Source organism: Fusarium poae, chromosome 3 (genome assembly GCF_019609905.1).
Source record: "Fusarium poae strain DAOMC 252244 chromosome 3, whole genome shotgun sequence".
Classification (NCBI taxonomy): domain Eukaryota; kingdom Fungi; phylum Ascomycota; class Sordariomycetes; order Hypocreales; family Nectriaceae; genus Fusarium; species Fusarium poae.
This window is the reverse complement of record NC_058401.1, coordinates 3,763,991-3,785,329: the sequence shown is the minus strand read 5'-3', so window position 1 is coordinate 3,785,329 and position 21,339 is coordinate 3,763,991. Positions and strand designations below refer to the sequence as shown.

The 21,339-nt window shown below is 46.8% G+C and overlaps 8 protein-coding genes across 8 annotated transcripts; 5 read left to right on the top strand and 3 right to left on the bottom strand.

Moving 5' to 3' along the window:
- Nucleotides 1-2,222: 2,222 nt before the first annotated feature.
- Nucleotides 2,223-2,649, bottom strand: FPOAC1_008641 (uncharacterized protein; the record flags this gene model as incomplete). Its single annotated transcript, XM_044853081.1, has 2 exons — nucleotides 2,223-2,476; nucleotides 2,529-2,649. 2 exons carry the CDS (start codon nucleotides 2,647-2,649, stop codon nucleotides 2,223-2,225), a joined length of 375 nt encoding a protein of 124 aa, XP_044705751.1.
- A 553-nt stretch (nucleotides 2,650-3,202) lies between these two features.
- FPOAC1_008640 (uncharacterized protein) lies at nucleotides 3,203-4,429 on the bottom strand (the record flags this gene model as incomplete). The annotated part of the gene is made up of 1 exon (XM_044853080.1): nucleotides 3,203-4,429. The coding sequence occupies one exon, from the start codon at nucleotides 4,427-4,429 to the stop codon at nucleotides 3,203-3,205; it is 1,227 nt and encodes a 408-aa protein (XP_044705750.1).
- Nucleotides 4,430-6,357: 1,928 nt separating this feature from the next.
- Nucleotides 6,358-7,482, top strand: FPOAC1_008639 (uncharacterized protein; the record flags this gene model as incomplete). Its single annotated transcript, XM_044853079.1, has 1 exon — nucleotides 6,358-7,482. One exon carries the CDS (start codon nucleotides 6,358-6,360, stop codon nucleotides 7,480-7,482), a length of 1,125 nt encoding a protein of 374 aa, XP_044705749.1.
- Nucleotides 7,483-8,530: 1,048 nt separating this feature from the next.
- Nucleotides 8,531-9,903, top strand: FPOAC1_008638 (uncharacterized protein; the record flags this gene model as incomplete). The annotated part of the gene is made up of 2 exons (XM_044853078.1): nucleotides 8,531-8,774; nucleotides 8,825-9,903. 2 exons carry the CDS (start codon nucleotides 8,531-8,533, stop codon nucleotides 9,901-9,903), a joined length of 1,323 nt encoding a protein of 440 aa, XP_044705748.1.
- A 330-nt stretch (nucleotides 9,904-10,233) lies between these two features.
- FPOAC1_008637 (uncharacterized protein) lies at nucleotides 10,234-10,584 on the bottom strand (the record flags this gene model as incomplete). Its single annotated transcript, XM_044853077.1, has 1 exon — nucleotides 10,234-10,584. One exon carries the CDS (start codon nucleotides 10,582-10,584, stop codon nucleotides 10,234-10,236), a length of 351 nt encoding a protein of 116 aa, XP_044705747.1.
- Nucleotides 10,585-11,657: 1,073 nt separating this feature from the next.
- Nucleotides 11,658-12,752, top strand: EIF3G (Eukaryotic translation initiation factor 3 subunit G; the record flags this gene model as incomplete). The annotated part of the gene is made up of 3 exons (XM_044853076.1): nucleotides 11,658-11,686; nucleotides 11,850-12,477; nucleotides 12,528-12,752. 3 exons carry the CDS (start codon nucleotides 11,658-11,660, stop codon nucleotides 12,750-12,752), a joined length of 882 nt encoding a protein of 293 aa, XP_044705746.1.
- Nucleotides 12,753-15,723: 2,971 nt separating this feature from the next.
- CHO2 (phosphatidylethanolamine N-methyltransferase) lies at nucleotides 15,724-18,762 on the top strand (the record flags this gene model as incomplete). The annotated part of the gene is made up of 3 exons (XM_044853075.1): nucleotides 15,724-15,904; nucleotides 15,983-18,636; nucleotides 18,688-18,762. 3 exons carry the CDS (start codon nucleotides 15,724-15,726, stop codon nucleotides 18,760-18,762), a joined length of 2,910 nt encoding a protein of 969 aa, XP_044705745.1.
- An 864-nt stretch (nucleotides 18,763-19,626) lies between these two features.
- Nucleotides 19,627-21,071, top strand: FPOAC1_008634 (uncharacterized protein; the record flags this gene model as incomplete). The annotated part of the gene is made up of 3 exons (XM_044853074.1): nucleotides 19,627-20,159; nucleotides 20,216-20,681; nucleotides 20,730-21,071. 3 exons carry the CDS (start codon nucleotides 19,627-19,629, stop codon nucleotides 21,069-21,071), a joined length of 1,341 nt encoding a protein of 446 aa, XP_044705744.1.
- Between the last annotated feature and the right edge of the window lie 268 nt (nucleotides 21,072-21,339).

The following is a 21,339-nucleotide window of genomic DNA, read 5'->3' as shown; positions in this document are numbered from 1 at the left end:
ATTTCTCCTTCCAGCGCGAGGCGTTGGAACTCGGCGAAGAAGGTGCTGAAATCCTTGTGAGTCTGGCGAAGGCGGAATAATTCGGCGCGGGCATTATTGATCCGGTTCGGGTCTCCAAAAGCGCGTTCTAGTAGATCGATAATATCCTGGTAGTCGGGGAGTTGGCATTCACCAGCTTTAATGTGCGGTAGGACTTGTGCATAGGCGCGTCCCTTAAGACGGCCAGTTACATAGGACATTCGGGCGAGGCGTGTCGGGAATCGGTCGTGGTTAGCTTTTAGTTTTGAGTGTATCTGGGAGACGAAACGGCGTAGGTCGCTCCGTTCGCCCTCAAACTTGTCAGGGTCGGGTAATCGTTCGGTAAGACTGGTTGATTCGGTAGATCGGGAAGAAGGCGGAGGAGTCGTTCCCATAGGAGTCGCTACACGAAGCTCAGCGGGAGCGCTAGTCTCGGGGGGTTCACGGATAGTAGGTACGGTAGGTCGGGTGGCATCGAGGGCGCGACGTTCGGCGAGGCGGGCCTCGAAGATGTCGTCGTCCTTCCTCTTTAGGGCCTTCTCGTGTTGTTGCTCAGTGTACTCGAGCTGGGCTCGGGCAAAGTTACGCTCAGTGGTGATTTGTTGCAGGGATTGTTCGAGTCCTTGATGTTTATCCTTCATGTTCTGGGTCTCATTCTCCAGCTGCGATATACGGTTCTGGGCGTTCTCGGCGTAGGTATAAACGTTCCGGAAGTATTCGAACCAATCGTCTAGGTGTTCCGGGGCATGGTCACGGAATGACTCGACGCTGTCCGGCAGGAAGGGCGGGAGCGGGCGGGCAGACATCGCGTTCGGTGTCCAACGGTTAGGAGCTACGTAGTGTCACGGGCTGAGTCCGGCGGTACGGGTGGACAGGGAACGCTTCGGGCGTAATAGGTTCTATTGCTACGGATAGGCACTGCAGGCAGGTCAGGCTCTATTAACAAGACGTAGCTCAAGGAGCTACGTTCAGGATCTGACTGGCGGTCTAACTAAGGTTACGGCGATAACGCTATCGCCACGTGATCTGATCCACTTGTGGCTCTAGGGTAGGTTGGTCTGACTTCGAGCTGTGACAACTTATCTTTCTTTTAATATAAAGATATTAAATATAAAAAACTAAGTATTTATATTAATTAATTTATTTAGCTTATTACTTTAATCTTTATTATTAATTAATTTTAATTATAATAATAAAATAATAAATAAATTAAAGCCTATATATAAAAGCTTATAAAAATCTTATTATTATTATTATAAATAAAGATTAATTTACTTTAATTATATTATTTACTTAATTATTAATATAGCTATAAATAATAATAATATTTATATAAAAATAAAAATTATAATAAATATTAATAAGTTTAATATTATTTAATTAATTAAAATAGCCTTTTTTAATTATTATTTAATTAAGCTAATTAAACTTATTAATTTAATTAAAAAAATTAAAAAAAATAAAATATTAATTAATTAATTAAAAATTAAAAAAAAAAACTCTTAAAACCTTAAATAAGGCCTTTAATAATAATAAATATTTATTTTATTAATAAAAAGAATTTTTAAAGGCCTTAAAAAATAGATTATATATAGCCTAGCTTAAAGATATATAGTAAGAGGCTATAGTAATAGTTAAGATATTACTATAATTAAAGATAAGAAAGGGTTAAGTTAGAAAGGGTTATTTAAGTGATTTTATAGGTTAATTAAAGGAAGGTTTTATAGGTTCTTATGTAAGGTTTCAGTTACTCTGTGTGAGCAATAAACAAGTAATCGCATGAGTCGTTGATGAGTGGATGATTTGGGTGGAGTTCTGATTGTTGGGTCTAGCCTGGAATAGATCGGAAATGAGATCGTCGATGAAGAAATTCAAGCCTTGCCAAGTTAGATTGAGATCTTAGTGAGACAGGGATACTGAGCATGTGTTACTTACCCTACAGTAGACATTAACAGCTCGAAGCTGATATACTCCTGCAAGATGTAGTTTTTGTTGGTCTATTCCTGTCCTTTGGCCTTCCAATCCTCCTCCCCTCGAACCCATTCATGTGTAATCGAAACCCCAAAGAAGATCACACCTCTGTGGCATGATATAATCACAATGGTATGATATCATCGCAAAACCCACACCAGTGGTAGGGTCTTTCTCTTTCCTCCCTTCGTACAAAGTCAGCATGTATTCACTCAACTCAGATCCATTACGACCTACATGCGGCGGAGGATGATCATTGCCTGATATCTGAGATCCCAAACCACTTCCAGTGCCTCCTCAAGGTAATCCCGCATCATCCTTCGATCCTGAGTAACGACTTCGCCGCGTATGGTGGCAATCAAATCGGCTTGTTCAAGTGCCATGAGTCTGTTGAACTTTCGATCCAAGTCACGTACGAACTTGGAGACAGCCTCTACAGGAGTGACACCGCTGTTCTCAGCCAGTGCGGCTAAGACATCAAGGGCATCTAATGAGGTTAGCTGGGGAGAATGACGATCCATGGGGGGACATGTACGTACTGACATATTGCGATTCAATGTCGATCCCTTCTGAGTTGTTTTCTTCGACGTTGTTGCTCTGTTCGATGGTGATGGTGATGTACTCACGGGTGCTGTTTCTGTTCTCCTCATTGTTGTTCATTTTGTTTGTAGTATTTTGTTAATACCAAAAAAAAGGGCAAGGAAGTTTGATGCTCAAGAGATCGAAAGCATAGATATATGAACAGCTTCTCTGGTGTTGGTTCAAAAAGATCCGATAGATGAATGGATAAGAGAGAAGCCAAGTTTCTGCTCCAAGTGCAGATGAGATAAAAATGAGAAACACTGGAGTTTCTCTAGCAGGCAGATAAATATCAGAAGTGGCTGCTGACCTGGTGGTTGATTCACCAGCTGGCAACAACTGGCATATTTAGAAGTAGCCTTAACAATCACCAAAGAATAAACTCAACGGGGACAATATATTAAGCAATTACGTTTCACAAAAGAAGAACCTCTACTATCACGGAAGAATTCCAAATACAAACCTTTTTTTAGAGCTGCACAGTTTTATTGTTTTGATATCACTTGATGCCTCTACTCTTACTGTCAATACTTACCGTATTAAACTCCAAACCCAGACCAACAGTCAGCTGCCAGCCAAAAACAACAAAACGCCCCCATACTTACCCTCCTCACCTCACCTTACTTACTTACTCCTACTCTGGTAGGAGAAGAAGTCTTTTGTTCAAGAGAGAAATGTACTCACCTTGCTTGAACTTGTCCAGCTGAGCCTCCCATTCGGGAATGCGATGCTCCAGTTTGAACACTCGTTCCAACAAAGACTTCCAAGCAGAAGTATGTTGCACACCGGCCTCATAGTTCAGATCGATAATCGTCTGAACAATCTTCTTGAACTCTTCATCTTGGGCCCGCGCAAGATCTACGATGCGCGCCACGACTTCGACCCAGTTGCGGAGAAGGACATGGTCGAATGTCATCTGTGAGTAGCGGAACTCAACAGTTGTGGGTGTCCCTTCATATTTGCTTCGCGGGTAGAGCTTATTGCGACTAACCTCAGCATTGCGCAACGCGATTGCAAGGCCACAGCGGCTGATACCTCTCCTTCGAAGCTGCATTGAGAGATTGTCCAGGTCTCTGCACGACCAGATGGTACGAAGCATTCTGTAGTACATCTTGGGATCATTGTTGTTCCACTTGCTCGGACGCATGCTCGACTGCGAAGGCATGTGCTTCTCGAAATCTTGCATGTCAGCCCATTCGATAGTGAGGGTATCCTCTTCCGCAGCCTGTGAGTCGTCGCAGATGGGCCTAGCATAGGTACTTGTCCATCGGCAAGGCGCAACGAGACGAAGAATGAGAGTGTTCTCGAGAAGAACGACGAGTGTCGTGATTCTCTTTGCGAGATAAACTGTCATGCCTTCTTCGACGCCGACGTGGACGTGCATGCCGCAACTTTCATCTGCCGTGATAAAAGCACCTGTCTTTCGGAGAGCCGAAAGGAAAGTCTTGATGGTAGGAAGACCAGAAGCTAACTCAGCTTGGCCGAGAATAGGGGTACACACCTCTACGCCAGGCCAGCAGCGCTCTGCGTTGATAGCTTTGACGCATTCGAGGAATTCGTACTTGAAGAGAAAGCAGGCATCCGCCACCATGGACTCAGCGCTTGCTCCAGGCTGGATGTAGCATACACGATCTACCTTGTACTTGTCGGGAATGTCAGCACAGACGGCGCAAGCCTCGTTGTCGAAGTGCTCGCACTCACAGGCAATGGGAAGAGTAGTGTGCTGGGAGAGCAGCTTGGAGACGTTGGATCGTGCTGCTGCTGCCGGGGTGTACAATTTCCAGTGGGCTCGTTCGGGAGGAGCAGCCATGAATTCGAGTTCTACACCAAAGGTGAGTCCGTCCCAGGTGAGAGAAGACATTTTGACGGTTAGAAGTTGCTGTAGAGGTTAGTTGATGATGATTGTCTCATTTATCTCAAAGTACTGTCTGAATACTTTGCCGAGTGTTGTTTGATGATGGATCCAGAGGGATTTTTGTCTCCTTTTAAAGTCGTTTCTTTGGTGTTCTTCTTTGTTGTTCAAATACCCCATTCTACAGATTATTCCAGTTGTTAATCTCTCAACCATCTTGTTGAAGAGCATTCATAGAGGTTCTGTCACCAACATGCTACAAAAACCTGAACAGTGTCTTTCAACAATCCGTTGTATTTTTGCACAATAGAACTAACAAAGACATCCCTGACAATCCATATTCATCCAGCCTACTAACAAAAGATCAACAAGACCGATGGATCAGAACCCTTGTTGTTCTCAGAGACATGCATATGAAAGTGCTCATGTGCATTCCACTTGGAACCCAACAATAAGGAACCGACCCCGGATCTACGTCAGGTGTGGATTAAGGCGTTCCAAATCCTGGAAACAGTTACATAAGAAAATAACATCATTCCGTCAAACAAACTAGTCCAACAAGTCAATTCATCTCAACTCTATTCTCCTAGCTCAAGGACCTGCTTAATTAAGCTGATGGTCTTTTCAGCTTCAGTTGAAAGTCCAAGGTCTGAGCGTAGATCGTCGCGACGGTGTTGAAGCTAGCGATTTCATTACTGCAGCTAGACTAAACGGTCACTGATTTCGTCAGACTACAGGAGAAGCTAAGTTGACCATGTGCGGGTAGACGAGAGTGATATTTCCGGGGACGTGGTTTCCGGTTGACTATACATATCTGCCATTCATTTCTACTATGGACAACCAACAAGCCTTGTTTGATTTCCCCTGAGCGATTCAGTTTTTGATAGTTTCTGGAAGTGTTTGTGTCGATCTGCGCCACTGGAAGGATGTCGACCAAAACAAGCCACGAAGCCTTGTACAGTCATTTTATTCTTCAACCAAGTCCAATTCGAGGCTGTCATTGTGTCAAGAGTTATGTTTTATTCCGTCTCGAATCATGGCGCGCATGGAAATGAGACATGCAAGGATCACTTGAATATGTTCGCCCTATGTAACGTTCAATCCCTGTTGTGAGTCTAGAGCAATCCCAATAATACGGAAGACGAGGAACGGGGAAAAGAGACGAGTGCCGGTTACTGGGGTTTGACAATAATATCAGATTCGTTATCGGAATTGAAGAGTCATAATATTATTCGTATGGATAATACCTTGTCCTTTTGAAATGAGTAGTCAGGTACGGTATATACCGAGTTGTCCTTGAGTGTCTGAGAGAAACATCATGGAAGAGTTCTTTTGTTAACTGACACTCAGGGATAACAAATCATCTTCTCGCAACCTATCCTCCATTCATGCTGAATATAAATAAAATGCCACACAAAACAAACTGAAGCCTCAGTCTTGATCCCTCCCCTCAACTTCAGCGGACCTAGCCAGATGCACGCTACGATCGCCGTTACTTTCCCCACTTGATCCCAAACTTTATTGTCTTTGGTACTGGATCAACAATCGCCCAGCCCTAAAGAGGGATCTAATTCGCTTGTGAAGAGGGGGATAAATGATCTGTCTCCAAGGGGAGGGTGGACCTGACTCGCTTTGAGGCAGTTGAAGAGGCTCCGATTTGCTGGACTCGTAGACATCCCAACGCTCGGGCCTGCGGCACGGGAGTAGTAAAGTAAAGTACCGTAGTCTTACTCTAGTGCGCCGTTGTTACCGTCGAGGTTGAGATGAAGATGAATTACGTAGCGGTCAAAAACTAGATAGATATTAGTGTATGGACCTGTATGACTGACTGGCTGCACAGAGTTGTACTAACTAACAAGACTTGTCAAAAGACTTTTCTTCCCTCTTGTTTCCTTTCCTTGTCTTCTCCCCAATCCACTCCTTTGACGAATGCAATCATGGGCAAACTAGGCTTTGGCTCAGGCCTGGATGGCATATCCCAAATGACCATCACCATCGTCTTGGTCTTTCTCTCAATATCAGTCTACAACGTCATTGAATTGACCTTTATCATCTTTGGCACGTTCAAGCGCCACTCGGGTCTATATTTCTGGTCATTCCTTATTGCAACATGGGGAATCTTTGTTTACTGTGGTGGTTTCTTGATAAAGTACTATGCTTCTGCCAAAGTCGGATATCTCGCTGCCACATTCATCTCCTTTGGATGGGTTGGAATGGTCTCAGGCCAGAGTCTAGTGCTCTGGTCGAGATTGCATCTCGTCCTCAGAAACAGGTTCCGGCTGAGATGTGTTTTGTACATGATTATCGTCAATGGCGTTCTCATGCACGGAACAGTCATCCCTATGATCTATGGCTCGTTCTCCAAAAACACAATGATGTGGGAGCAACCCTACTCCATCATGGAAAAGATTCAGGTGTCCATCTTTTTCGTCCAAGAAATCGTCATTTCGGCTTGTTACATTTCCGAAACGGTCAAGCTTATGCGTCTCGAACGCACTATGGGCAACAAACGAGGAAGCAGACGGTTAATGAACCATCTCATCTATGTCAACATCCTCATTATCCTTCTCGACATTACGATCCTCGGTCTCGAGTACGCCGATCAGTATCAGTACCAGACATCCTACAAAGCCTTTGTCTACAGCACAAAGCTCAAACTCGAATTTACTATTCTTAACCGTCTTGTCGAGATGACGACCGGAAACAAGGATGCCAGCTCCGGACCAAGGAGTAATACTGGCGGCACTTCGACAGGCAACAGAACAGGCATTGCCCTGGACAACTTTATTAGCACCAACAGCGACAAGCCCCCTGGCGACATATCTTATAGAGCTTATGTTATGGGAGGAGAGGAAGGACAACCACAGCGTGCACCGCGCAGTGATGAAGTTGTCATGACTACTGAAGTCATCATCCAACGAGAAGATAGAGAAGATGATGGGATGAGTATAGGCGTCATTTCATCTGCCGAGTCAACCACTTCCAAGAACCATCACTACGATAACGACGCAAACTTATCCAAAACTTCGTCTGAGCTGGATCTAGCGACGCGCGGCTTTTAGGGGTTAAAGTTTGTTCACGGAGTAGTCAGGTCTCGATCAGTCTCTAATTATTATACCCGGTTATACACCACCATATATTTCATTATCAATACAGCATATAACAGTCCTTTGTCATGGATATCCTTTATCGCACTCTGTCTTTGTAGCAGTTCATTGTAGCCCGTATTGAAGCACGCCTAATTGCAACTCAACGAGACTCTCGTCTCTGTGAACCCTGTTTCTTTCGAGATTCAGATGACACAGGTAGGACATGAGAGCCTTGATACTGTTGACTATGGTTCCAACATCATCTGCTGTATTTGGCCATGGCAATTTGTTCAGCCCTCTCCTCTTCACCTTCTACTTGAACCACAATCTTACCCGGACTCTCATACCCCAGCGCGATAAAATAATTTCCCAACTGGCGTAGCCCACAAGGTCAAATGTCGATTTATTCCCCTATTCGCATATCACTTGTAGCTCGGTAACAGCGGGAAACGGGTTGTGTATACAGCGTTCAAGATATGCAATGAATGAATCAGCTGAACAAAGAAAAACAGGTAAATCTACCTCTAATGTGAAGTGTCACGGAATCCAACAGCCCACTTGCCGAGATATATTCCCGACAAGGTACGTAAAGCGACCACTCGGTATGAATATCTCCGAGATCGATGATTATTCTCAATTAGCGAAATGCCACAGTTTTGATGATGACAAGTGAGAACTCCACCCGTCTTTACTACATGACGAATGATACACAACCAACCCGCCGATATAGGAGCCAAACACAAGTCAAAATAGGAAATTTACTAAAAGAAACAGTAGTAGAGTCGCTTGTGACATGTAATCCTCTATTTACAAAAGAGACTTTTGCAGGTAGTTTGCAGAGATCAAGAGCTCCATTCAGAGATGTACTTCCGGTCCCCGCATCCCGGCATTTGCATTCGGGATAGTTACACCATGATCCAGATCGGATAAAGGAACAACCGTTCTTGATATAAACCACCAGGAACTCTCATAATGCCAAGTCCATTCCTATCAACAATACCGCCAGCTGAGTCTTGCAATTATGACTGACATTAAAGATCTGCATATCGCCATCATGGGCGCCGGCATGGGTGGCCTAGGAGCTGCCCTCGCCCTCGCCAAACGAGGCTTCAAACACATCGACGTATATGAGACAGCCAGTAATCTTGGTTTCGTTGGAGCCGGTATTCAAATGCCTCCCAATGTGGGAAGAATCCTTGATAGATTAGGATGCTGGGACGATATTGAGAAAGAGGCAACTCGTGTCGCTGGCAGCAGTATTCGACGTGAGTTTTTATACCCAACATCTTATAAGAACCATCCTGACATAACCCAGAGGGATCGACCAATGAAGAACTCGCTCATGTCGATATGCCAGATCTGAAAGGCCTATATGGTTACTCGCACCTCTGCGGTCACAGATCATCCCTGGCTGGTCATATGTATGAGGCCTGCAAAAGTCAAGACAGCATCAACTTTCACTTCTCAACAAGCTTGGCCGAGATTGAAACCTTTTCACCTCGGGTATCCTTCAAGCTAAAGCCTAGAGATGGAGAGCCCTACACAAGTCAGGCCGACATTCTCCTCGGCGCAGATGGCATTAAAAGTGTCACACGTTCTCAAATTCTACAGCAAGTAGACGCCGTGCCTGAAGAAGCCGAGACTGGTCAGGCTGCATACCGCATCATGCTCAACAGAGAAGACATGGCCCATGACCCGGAGCTCCTAGCCCTCATTGACAGTGACGAGGTTGTGCGGTGGGTAGGAGAGAAACGACACATTATCGCCTACTCCATCGCCGACAAGTCCATTTACAACTTGTCAACCGCCCATCCAGATGAGAACTTTGCTGGCGCCCCGTCCATAACATACACAACCAGAGGCTCCAAGGAGGTGATGCTCAAAGTATTCGAGACTTTCTGTCCCGTCGTGCAAAAGATGCTCAATCTCGTTCCTGAAGGAGAAGTATGTGAGTGGCGGCTGAGGATGTACAAGCCACTGCCAACATGGACACACGGAGCTGTCGCTCTAATAGGTGATGCATGTCACCCCACGCTTCCGCATCTCAGCCAAGGAGCAGCCATGGCCATTGAAGACGGTTCGACAATCGCAGAAGTTCTCTGCCTTGCTCCCGATACGCAGCCTGAGACTATCGCCAAGTGCCTCAAAGTTTACGAGCTGTCTCGAAAAGAGTGGACGTCGAGTCTTGTCGAAATGGCCTACTTGTCCGGTCGGACGCTGCATCTTGGTGAAGGAAAGGCAAAGGAGGAGAGAGATAGGATGTTTAAAGAGCACAAGCTCAGTGGTTCGGTTCCGGACAAATGGACATCGCCAGATGTGCAAAAGAAGATTTACTCCAACGACTGTGTCGCAAGAGTCAGGGATGAGTTCGAGACACTCTTTGCCGCAGCATAGTATCACAGCACCATATCTGACAATGTTAATATACACCTCAAAAAGATCACCGCGGACAACCTTGCATTCTGGGGACGGAACATTATGTGATTAAAGTCGTATTCTAGGTATCGATCAAACAAAGAAACACCTAAGTAGAATAAGATTTCTGAAATCAAAGAAACCCCTACGCCGAAACAAAAAAAAAACATTCCCATTGCCTGATGCGCCACGCGCTCGTCGCAGGTCATTCCCTTGCCTGCTGGAGAGGAGGTGAATCCTCCAACACTTCGTAATTTGTAGATCCGTTTATCGGCGGCGGTGATATCGAGTAATAGGTCAGATCGACGCTTAGAAGAGGCAGTCCAAACAGCAGCAGCATGCAAGACCAGCTAGAAGACCGGTCATGAGACCACCGCCAGGACCACCACCGTTTCCTCTTGAATCATCGTTGGGGTAATAGCCTTGAGGAGGAGGCTGACCGTAGGGACCTTGCTGAGGAGGATAAGGGCCCTGGCCGGCGGGAAAGGGTCCTTGTTGCTGGTTGTAGTAGCCCATCTGAGGAGGACCTTGCTGGTAGTAGCCTTGAGGAGGGGGCGCGCCGCCCTGCTGGTACGGATCTTGCTGGTAACCGCCATATGTAGGTTGAGGGGCACCCGGGGGAGGGCCGTAGGCCGGAGGTTCGTCTTGCTTGAAGGCCATTGTGGTAGTAGAGTAAAGCGCTATGCGACAACGGATAGGAGGTGGATCTTGGAGTCGCGCAAAAGATAGATCGTCAGGTACGAGGAAATATCAGTCGTTATTAAAAAGTGTGTAAAGAAAAGAAATGGGAAAAGGGAGGAGAGAATGTGGATATATAAGATGGGATGAAGGAATACGGAACGGAACGAAGAAACGAACAACGTTACGAATGCAAGCCAAGCTCCCTCCCAAAAGTAAAAGTGTTTCCACGGCATCTCCATCCCAAGCTCCCTCCTTCTCACATGGCCATTGCTGCACGCCACAAGACCGCGTTGCTGGATTACGTGGACGCTATTGGGTGCTTTGTAGACTGCGCCACGCTTGGCTTTAGATGGTCCAGCGCCCTGTCACTTGGCATCCATGTGTGCTAGCATCTTCATCTCCCAACACGGGGGAGCGTCAAGGGTCTTTGCCGAGTCACAGATTTGTATCAGCAATTCCCACACTCCGAGTGATTCTTTACTTTTAATCATGATCGTCGCTGACTAAGTGAGATTTTGAGCAAATTAACAAAGCAAATCGCAACTTTGAAACAAACTCAATGTGGGATGCCGTGTCACTCATTCGACGACGACATGGTTCGACTGCGCCACATATCTCTCTGTCGTATGCAATTTCGACATGATCCTTCATGCCGATTTCCCGTCTACCCACTGGCAATCGCCGGTTCTAATAATGGCCTGTTCCACGTAACAAGCACATTGATCAAGCCTCGTTAACATGAGACTAAACAAAGTAACGTAACTAACAAGATGTCTAATAAGCTTTACGCTTCAACGGAGCGGATTAAGTAGGCCCTGTGGCAGTGCCGGTCATGTGATCTCGATTCACCTCCAGTTTCTAGGTGTGGCTTGACATCCTGCCCCACCATTGTTCAAACGCCGCACCACGAAAAAGTGCAATAAATTCAACCATCACTAAGAAACCCCACGATCACGAAGTGACGCCTCGACGAGCCACGACGACGCATCCCGACTACCGCGAGACCTACACACATACAACTGGAAAAGTCGCACGGATACGCTCGATTCATCATGGCTGCCGCAGTTGCGAACCAGCCCAAGTGAGTCCGCCCGCCCAGCGCTTTGCTTGTGCTCCGAGTGGGGTATTCTATCGATATCCTCACTATTGTTGAACTTGAGAATGTCTTTGTTTTTGCAGGAAAGCTTCGATGGGATACCTCGCCACTAAATATATAACCTCTGGCTAACCTCACCATTCAAAAGGCACGACTGGGCCGACGACGACGATGTCGAGGAGACCTCCACCGATCTCCCTGAGCCTCAAACCATTGCCAACAAGGATGGAACAAAGACTATCATCACGTTTAGATACGACGACGACGGTAGAAAGGTCAAGACCGTTCGCAGAGTGCGATTTATTACCCACACCGAGACCGTAAACCCCCGTGTCGCCGACCGAAAAACCTGGCCCAAGTTCGGCCTCAGCGCAAAGGATCCCCCAGGCCCTGCTCCCGACACCACCTCGGTCGGTGAGAACATCATCTTCCGACCAAGCGTCAACTGGCGAAAGGCCGAGAAGGACGAGTCCGCCGACACCACCGCCCAGACCATGAAGGATCAGCTCAAGGACAAGCAGGTCAAGTGTCGTATTTGCAATGGTCAACATTTCACTGCCCGATGTCCTTACAAGGACACCATGGCCCCCATCGGAGAGAGCGGCGCTGCAGATGTCGCTGCTGGTATGGGAGACGAGCCCTCACCCGCCGCGGCTGCTGGTGCCAAGAAGGGTTCATATGTTCCTCCTGCCCTGCGTGGCAACGGATCCGCTGGCGAGAGAATGGGATCCAAGTTCGGCGAGAGGGACGACTTTGCTACACTGCGTGTCACCAACGTGAGTGCTGCCCTGACACTGCCACAGCGTACAGTACTGACAGACATTAGGTTTCCGAGATGGCCGAGGAGGGAGAGTTGCGCGATATGTTCGAACGCTTTGGTCGTGTTACCCGAGTATTCCTTGCCAAGGACAGAGAAACCGGCATGGCCAAGGGTTTCGCCTTCATCAGCTTTGCGGACCGTGGCGATGCCGTCAAGGCTTGTGCGAAGATGGACGGATTTGGTTTCAAGCATCTCATTCTCCGGGTGGAGTTTGCCAAGAAGGCTCAGTAAAAAGGTGGTGTTGTTTCGATCTTCTGTGCGTTGTTTAGCTAGGGGGAACACATGGTAATGCATTTGTGGTTGAGATGGGAAAAGAAAACTTTCAACCTCATGATTCAATGAAACCTTTAGGATATGTGTGGTCTGGGATGGGAAAAGTGATTGTCTATATTTATGACCATGTATGAGTACGGATGAGTGTAACAGTACAACTAGTTGTGCTGAGTGTCATGGTAGGATATATTCAGGGGCCAGGTAGACAATTAGATTGTCTGCCTACCTTGGCTACTTTTGTAAGGGAAGATCTTAGGACTGTAGGGTGTGCGGGTGGGCATGCTTCAGCTTACACGTCTGGTGGCTGCCCTGGGCAATGCATGCAGTTCCCTAGCCAGTTATCATTGACAAACCTGATAGGGTGTTACTTTTCAGAAGGCAACGGCCTTGTCCTGATCTTTGTTAAGAGGCTCCTGTCACATTGAAAGTGGTCAGAAACATGTTCAGAGTACAGAACTGGATTGCGATTTGGCTGATCTTGTGTTAAGCAAAAGTGTTTATTCAGCTGCACAAATTGTGAGCTACCTTTCAGGCATTATTAATGATACATAAACCACTCAGATACAGCGACTTTTGATCCATACAGGTAAAATCCCGAGCGTGTATCGCTGAGTGACATATTGCATGATGGCCCGATTTCACTCGGCCACATTTGCATTTGCTCAGGAGAAATATGCAGTACTGTCAAAGATCGGCTACCGAATGTATTTATCGAGCTTGACGGGAAATTTACGCCTGGCAAAGCCTATTAGTATCTTCGGGGACTGTCACGTCAGTCGTGGTAGGTAAGGGTACGAAAGACAAGCTTTCTAGCCAACGAAGAGCAACAGACAGCCATTGCGATCCGAACTCGACAGAAATGCAAAGATCAAAATTGGTTTCTTTCATATTAACCGGTTCTTGCTCTGACTTTTCACAGAAGCGAGGTTAGTTTAGCCGCATGGGTCAAGCATTGCGGGATATAACTCTCGCGTATAGAAACAAGCGGCTCTTTCGGGTTGCCTTTATAGGAACTGTTAAAATGCCACGATGATTATTATGACGATTGGCTTCTCCCGTATCTCAACAGAATCAAACCCACTAGCTTCGAGAACAAGGGGGTATGTAAATCGAGACCCTGAATAGAGCAAGGATAGAGTGAATGTTTGATGCCTGCATGGAGATATTTCCGATTTAGGGCGACGGTCTCGTGCTCAACCAAGACTTGTAGAATTACTCCGCGTTGAAAGTGTATGGTCTGAGAAACATAGATTGACTGCTCATGGTGCGTCTATTTCATTGCTGAATGTACTTTTGGAATAGGCTCATGTACTGAGATAGCTCAAATCATTATGCTGCTAGAAGAGAAGTACCCGACCAAGGAGTCCCCTGCACAAGGAAGGGATGGTCGAGCGATGCCTTTGCAACTCTTTTCTTTCTCTTCTCTTAATTGTATTCCCCTATCATTATTTTTGCCTTTTTATTTTCATACCTACGATAGGGGACGTTTAAGTTAGTGGAGGTATCCGTGACAGAGCCTGAGTTACTTGTCTGCCTTTTCATCTATTACTCAGTGCATGTATGTTTCAAAGTTTTTTGTCAATCAAAAACACTTTGATGGACTATCGTTATAGCCCCTTGTAAGACATTCACGATCCTAGAAAGGTTCTGATATTACATTTTTGTTGGGATAAATCGTCTGGGGTGTTTCTTTTTTCTACTGCTTCAGTGTGAGATTTGCATGTGATTCTACCCCACGCTGTAGACCAAGACAAGGGTCTTTTTATGCCTGCCACGCCTACTGGAGGGCCGTTCGAGCTAAAGAAATGAAAGAGGTAACCCAGGTCCATCAATGCGAGCATCTCATTGATCAAACACCATCAAGATGTCGAAAGCTCGCTTCCGAAGCCCCCACAACGGGGTGGGGTTTGGCCCGTGGTACCTATCGGGACATGTCCTCCATAACGGCGCCGGTCGCCGGATGCAGACCCATTCTTGTTCTTTGCAGAGCGGCAATTGCTGCGGCCATTGCGGGTAGAGTCGGCGGTATTTGTTCCAAAGAGATGCACATTTGAGTAAATCAAAATATGTTGGAGTTTAGTTTATTAATCATAATTAGTCTACAATGACTATAAAAATGACTATAAAAATGCAATTATCTATTCCTGCAATTCACTGATCAACAGGTATTCAAAAGAACCCGATGATTCTCATGAGTTCAGTTCTGTCGAGGTGGGGGAAAACGATGGAAGCCCAGGTCAATTGCAGCCCCCGCTCGCGATTTATCGCAGTGGGTTTAGCGCTGTTGCCGCCCTGTAAGACCACGGCCCTCACTGTCTGAACAAAGGCAGGTCGTGAGTGGTTCTGGTGAATTAGTAGGAGGTATTCTGCTCATGTTATGAAGAAGGCGCATGTTGCAATAGGTGTCACGACAGAACCCGTACAAGAGGTGGGCAGTTGGACTGGTCTTTCTCTCTTCTCGCTTTTCCTCTCCGATGAAAAAAAAAACACCAAAGAATAACACCTCATAGATACGGGCTGGAAGCGATAATCGCATAAAAGCTTGGTCCAAATTATCAAACTGCAACCTCGTGCATACAGACTGTGTTGTACTGTCTCCCTCTTCAATTTATGGAGCTGCCGCAGCTCCAGACCAGGCCCTAGTTAGTTCAAGCCAGGGACGAAGCAGCACAGCACGCAAACGCTTAACCAGCCCAGGTGACCCCGTTCGGACAGTCTACCTAGCCAGTGGAGCAGCCCTGACGTCGTTTCAAGCTTCCCCAGTAGCCGGGTGTTGTTGCTACAAGCCCTTTCATTCCCATCTCCTCATCTTCTCAAACTAAACCTCTATTCTTTTCTCCCTTGGAATCAAACCTTTGTCTCGTTACAACAGTCTCTGGGATACATACAACTTTTGAAGCACTCTCTGGCTGCTGCATCGTCACCAGTCATGAGTACTGCTGCCGATGTACCAGACACCAGCCCTGGATTGCGACAACGGCAATCTGGGGTTGATTCTGCCGCGCAGCAAGACTCTCAAGCACAACAAAACCATCATCTTGAGCCATCAGAAACGATAAACTCGTCTGAAAAGTCCAGCAAGACGTATGGTCGCACACCAGACGGTACAGGTATGCAAAGCCCGAATTATGGTTAATTTGGTGGTGTATTGCTCTCGTGTATCTTTGGCTGACTGTCACATGCTGCAGTCTTTATTGTACCCACAACCCATGATATGGTTTCTCAGCTTTTGGATCCTCGACAACCCAAGAATCTTTCTGATGCTATTGTCTTGACAATTCTGGGTCTTCATATTCTAGGTGCTTATTTCTTGCCATCTGGGTCTAAGCGCACTGTCTTTGCTGTTGTCTTCCTGTTCTGGCGGGCTTGCTACAATATTGGCATTGGTGTACTGCTTCAGATCCAGTCGAATCATCGTCGTCTTGTCACCTGGGCTCGACGCTGGAAACTCTTTGAACACCCATCAACTGGCAAGAACCCCCGGCCATGGCTCTACAAACTCCTTAAGACAGAGCTGGAGACCAAGATTACCCAAGATTATGAATTCGAAAAGGCCCCCATCGAGTACAACACTTGGTTGGTCTTCCGAAGGGTTGTTGATTTGATCCTCATGTGTGATTTTGTGTCCTACTGCCTATTTGCCATGGTCTGTGGTCATACTCCTGAAGGCGAGAACCCTCTAGTAGGTTTCTCCCGTTGGGCCGTTGGTATCAGTCTCATTGGTTTCAATCTTTGGGTGAAATTGGATGCCCATCGTGTCGTGAAAGACTTTGCCTGGTACTGGGGAGACTTTTTCTACCTCATCGACCAAGACTTGACTTTCGACGGTGTTTTCGAGATGGCTCCCCATCCCATGTACTCAATCGGTTACGCCGGTTACTATGGTATCTCCATGATGGCAGCCAGCTACGAGGTTCTCTTCATCTCTATCCTCGCGCACATGGCCCAATTTGCTTTCCTTGTGATTGTTGAGAACCCTCACATTGAGAAGACGTACAACCCTCCTCCTCCACGCAAGCGAACCATTTCCGGCAGCCAAAGTGATGCCATACCTGCTGATACCAAATCGCTTGAAGGTGCATTCGACCAACAAACACTCAAACCTTCTCAAAAGGACGAGCCTGGCCAAGTCCACAACCTTGTTGGTCTAAGCAACCTTGATTTGTTCCGGGTTCCTGACTTTGCTGTCATCGTCATGCCGTTCTACGTAGCCACCCTCACTCTGGCGACGCCCTCAACCCCTGCTTGGCAAGTGGCTTTTGTCTTCCACGCTTTGGCATGGCGCGTGTGGTACCACCTTGGATTGGGTCTCATCCTTGACCAGCAGTCCAAGAACAAAATGTGGACTCGCCATTTCCTTAAATTCGGCGAGAGTGCTGGTGAGGCGTGGCGCCAATGGAAGGGCCTGCATCACATCAGCATGATCATGTGTAATACAGCTTTTGTTGCCGCATGCTGGAAGATGTACTCGCCTCCCGAGGACTGGGCGTACGGCCTGGTAATGCTCAAGCACGTCCTGGGTGCCAGTCTTGTCGCCCTCCAACTTTGGACCGCATTCAGTGTTTACGATTCTCTTGGAGAATTTGGATGGTTCTGTGGTGATTTCTTCTTTGACCATCAAGCCAAGTTGACATACAAGTCCATCTATCGCTTCCTGAACAACCCTGATCGCTTCTTCGGCACAGCTGGCGTATGGGGCGCTGCACTCATCACTTGGAGTCGATCCATCTTTCTTATGGCATTAGTCACTCAGATTCTGACGTTCTTCTATATTTCGTATATCGAGCGACCTCACATGCAAAAGATCTATGGACGTGGTCTCCGCCAAGAAGCCGGCCTCACCAAATTCATCAAGAAGTCGTTACCCCCTCATGTCAAGGGATGGCAAGAAAGCGTCGACAAGGTTTTGGATGATACGAGCCAATTCGTCGAGGACTTTCTTGATACTGCTCGGCCCAAGTTCGCTTCAGGTGTCAAGACTATCGTTCGAGATACTTCAGCTCTTTTCAATATGGCCCCTGCACGACTCACAATTACAAGAATCACTCCCGACTTGGAAGGCTATGACCCGAAACTTTATTCCTTGTCTGTGAAGGGCACGCAAGCAACCAATACACCCATCGTGGAAAAGTACACCGGAAAGGAGAGTTTAACAGGTCGGTTCCCTAAGCCTGTCCGTACCATGGCTTTCGAGTACGGTGCACCGCTTCGTGTTCAGTGGAGGGCCCCAGCCAACCACAGTAAGAAGGACTGGATTGGTCTTTACATGGTTACTGATAATCGTTCAAGAGAGACGACCGAGGTTTCTTCTCTTGGACGGTGGGCGCCCACGAATGCTGGTTCTTATGATTCTCTGACAGCCGATGTCAGTATCATGGTTGGCGAGCATCCAATCTCGGCAACTGATGCGATGGAAACCAACCTTGTTGAAGGTGAAGTTGTTTTCGAAGGTGATAAGTTGTGGTGGACACAAGGCGTCTTTGAGTTCCGATATCACCACAACGGACACCATCATGCCATGGCAATCTCTGAACCTTTTGAAATTCGAATTAGCAAGTTTGACGAAGACGTGGATCTTGGTTCCAAGGGCCTATATGAGCAAGCCGTCGAGGCTGCTCTTCTTCCTGTTGTCCAAAACTGCCTAGACCGCGACCCGGACATTGCACCCAACCAGCCCGAAGAGCCTTTTGGAGGGCACGTCGAACGTGACACAAAGTATGCCAAAAGAATTGTCTATGCTATTCGAGAAATGTTTGGTATCGAGTTTGCGCCACCTGTCGTCGCCGCAGATGGAAGCGTCCGAAAACTTGCTTGGAGAGTCTGCAACGCTAAGGAAGTTCTGGTATGTTCAAAATCGAGAATAAAGGTATCAAACTGACTGTTATGTTTCTAGGCACCCTACAGCATGTCTTTATCAAGAGGAACCACTACACCTGCAATTCAAGACTTTCCTTCCGAGAAGGCTTGATGTGGGAAATACGGATATTTGGAGTAAAAGTAGTTTGGAGTTCTTGTGGCAGTGATGGTGATGGCAAACATTGGAGTATGATACCACAGTTGAGGCAGCCGTAACTATTAAAATTGTTGATACATTAAAAATCAAGTTTGGAATTATTTCAAATTGAAATTTTCTGCAACTAATTATCCCAAACCGTACAGTCCGGCTCTGTTGTGCGTTGGTGATTGTTATCTGGTCATTCAACCGGCCTTGAGGAATTAGAACTGTTGGCAGCTGAGATCACAAGTCAATGAAGTTCCTTTTAGTGCAATACTATCGGACCATATACTTTTGTATGCTACAGCTCAGATGCATCTTTCTATTACATACCTTTGAAGCTGTAAAGAATGGCAGTTCATCGACCACCGTGCGTCTACATTCTTGAAACAAACAACCATGCAAGGACGTTAACAATTAAACCTAAAATCTATTGATTAGTGGCAATACTAAACAGTTAGAACCAACCGGTGATACCGATACGAAAGGCGTCAATCATAGTGCTACAGAAGCCACACACATACTCCGTTCCTTACCTAGCGCAAGGCTATGCTTGAAGTGTTGATCAATTGCCGACAACCACAAAGACTATCAAATCTTGACTCCGCATCAATTTCTGATTGTATTTTCGACTCTGCTTTCTCCACGAATCGATATTGTCAATGCTCTAGCGATATAAACATATTAGCAGTCATATTTCGGCTATTATCAATTCGCGACCCCTGATATTCAGCTTGCGGCCAGTGCGTTGGAGCTGCGTCAGCTTTCAGCTCCCCCATACAACCGCAGATCCCATCCTCAAACATTGAATCTTGATCTACCATCTCATCACTCATCATGAAACTCCTCAACCGTGGGAAACCTAATAAAAACCCCTTTAGGGACAACAGCGCCACACTACTCATCTCAACATTGCTCCTCGGCGTGCCTCTTACGATAGTGCTTCTTCACTGCGCATATCAAACATATTATAAGAAAGGAGCCCATTGGAGCCACCATCATGATATACTTGACCCGGTGACACACGCTCACGACCCGAGTTCGTTGCTGTATGCTGCCTCTTACAGTGGACTCGTTACGACGCTGAACCTTTCGCTTGCCGCGTATCGGGATGCACCCGTCAAGCTTGAAACGCTGGCGACGACGGATGCTTGTGGTGGGAGTCCGTCGTGGCTCACACTTGATTGGATGAACGGTGTGCTCTATTGCACTGATGAAGGGATTAAGGATGGAAAGAATGGGTCGTTGGTATCCTTTGCAACGAATGAGAATGGCACTTTGGCACCTTTGACCAAGTTGTCTACGGCACTTGGCCCCGTGAGTGCTGTTGCTTATGGACAGTGGGACTATGGGTTGGCCGTGGCGCATTAGTACGCATATCCCCTTTCAAATGTGGTATTGCATCAAGAGACTAACTATATCTAAGCGGCGGTTCGGCATTTACTACTTGGGACATTCGAGACCCGTCCAATATTACCTCGCTGCAGGTCCTGGAATACAGCCTTCCGAAGCCAGGACCTGATCCATCAAGGCAGGAGGCGTCTCATCCCCACGCTGCAGTTCTCGACCCGACTAAACGGTTCCTTCTTGTTCCAGATCTAGGCGCGGATTTGATCCGTGTCTACAGCGTTGATGAGGATGAAAGCTTGGCGTTGAGCAAGCTCGATCCTTTGGTTGTTGCTCCTGGGAGCGGACCTCGACATCTGACATTTGTAGTAAAAGAGACCAAGACGTTCATGTATCTCGTCACCGAATTGGCCAATACGGTCGTCGGATATGAGGTCGTATATGGCGGGGGTTTTATCGTTTTCAAGGAAGTATGGAGCAGTGGCATCCATGGCAAAGGAAACGATATCCCCCGAGGTGCCGCTGCTGCTGAGATTGCCGTATCTGTAAGTGAGCACCGAATTTTGAAAGGTCGTGATTCTAACTCCGTACAGCCAGATCGAGAGTATCTTCTCATCTCATCCCGAAATGAGAACACCCTCGAAATACCCAGTTTTGATGGTGGCAACACCACCAGTATAACTTCAGATTCGCTTGTCAGTTTCAGGATTGACGGCGAGACTGGGCATCTGGCCTTGCAACAAGATATCGCATGCGGAGGTAGATTCCCGCGGCATTTTACTATCAACAAGGCCGGTACGTTAGTTGCGGTGGCACTCCAGCACGACAGCCGTGTCATTATTCTAGAGAGAGATGTCAAAACAGGAATGATTGGCGATTTCGTTGCTTATGCGGAGTTGGAGGGCGAGGTCACAGCCGTGATCTTCTATGAATGATCTGCTTGCTTCGTATCATCAAACAAGCATGGTTTCGTCTACCATTGAGTGCTGTCCTACGTCATTTCGGTGGCTTGTCATCCGGGCATATTCTTTCGTTCATGTCACGATGTTGAAGAAATATCAGCGAGAGGCGTCCATGACGTAGCTCTATCCGCTAACAGCACCCTTTGTTGAAGAAGACACTCACGAAATGTCAAGGACTTCTCTCCATGCACTCAGTTTCAATATCGAGTGCCTTGGTATTGTTTCGGATTTACGGCTCCCT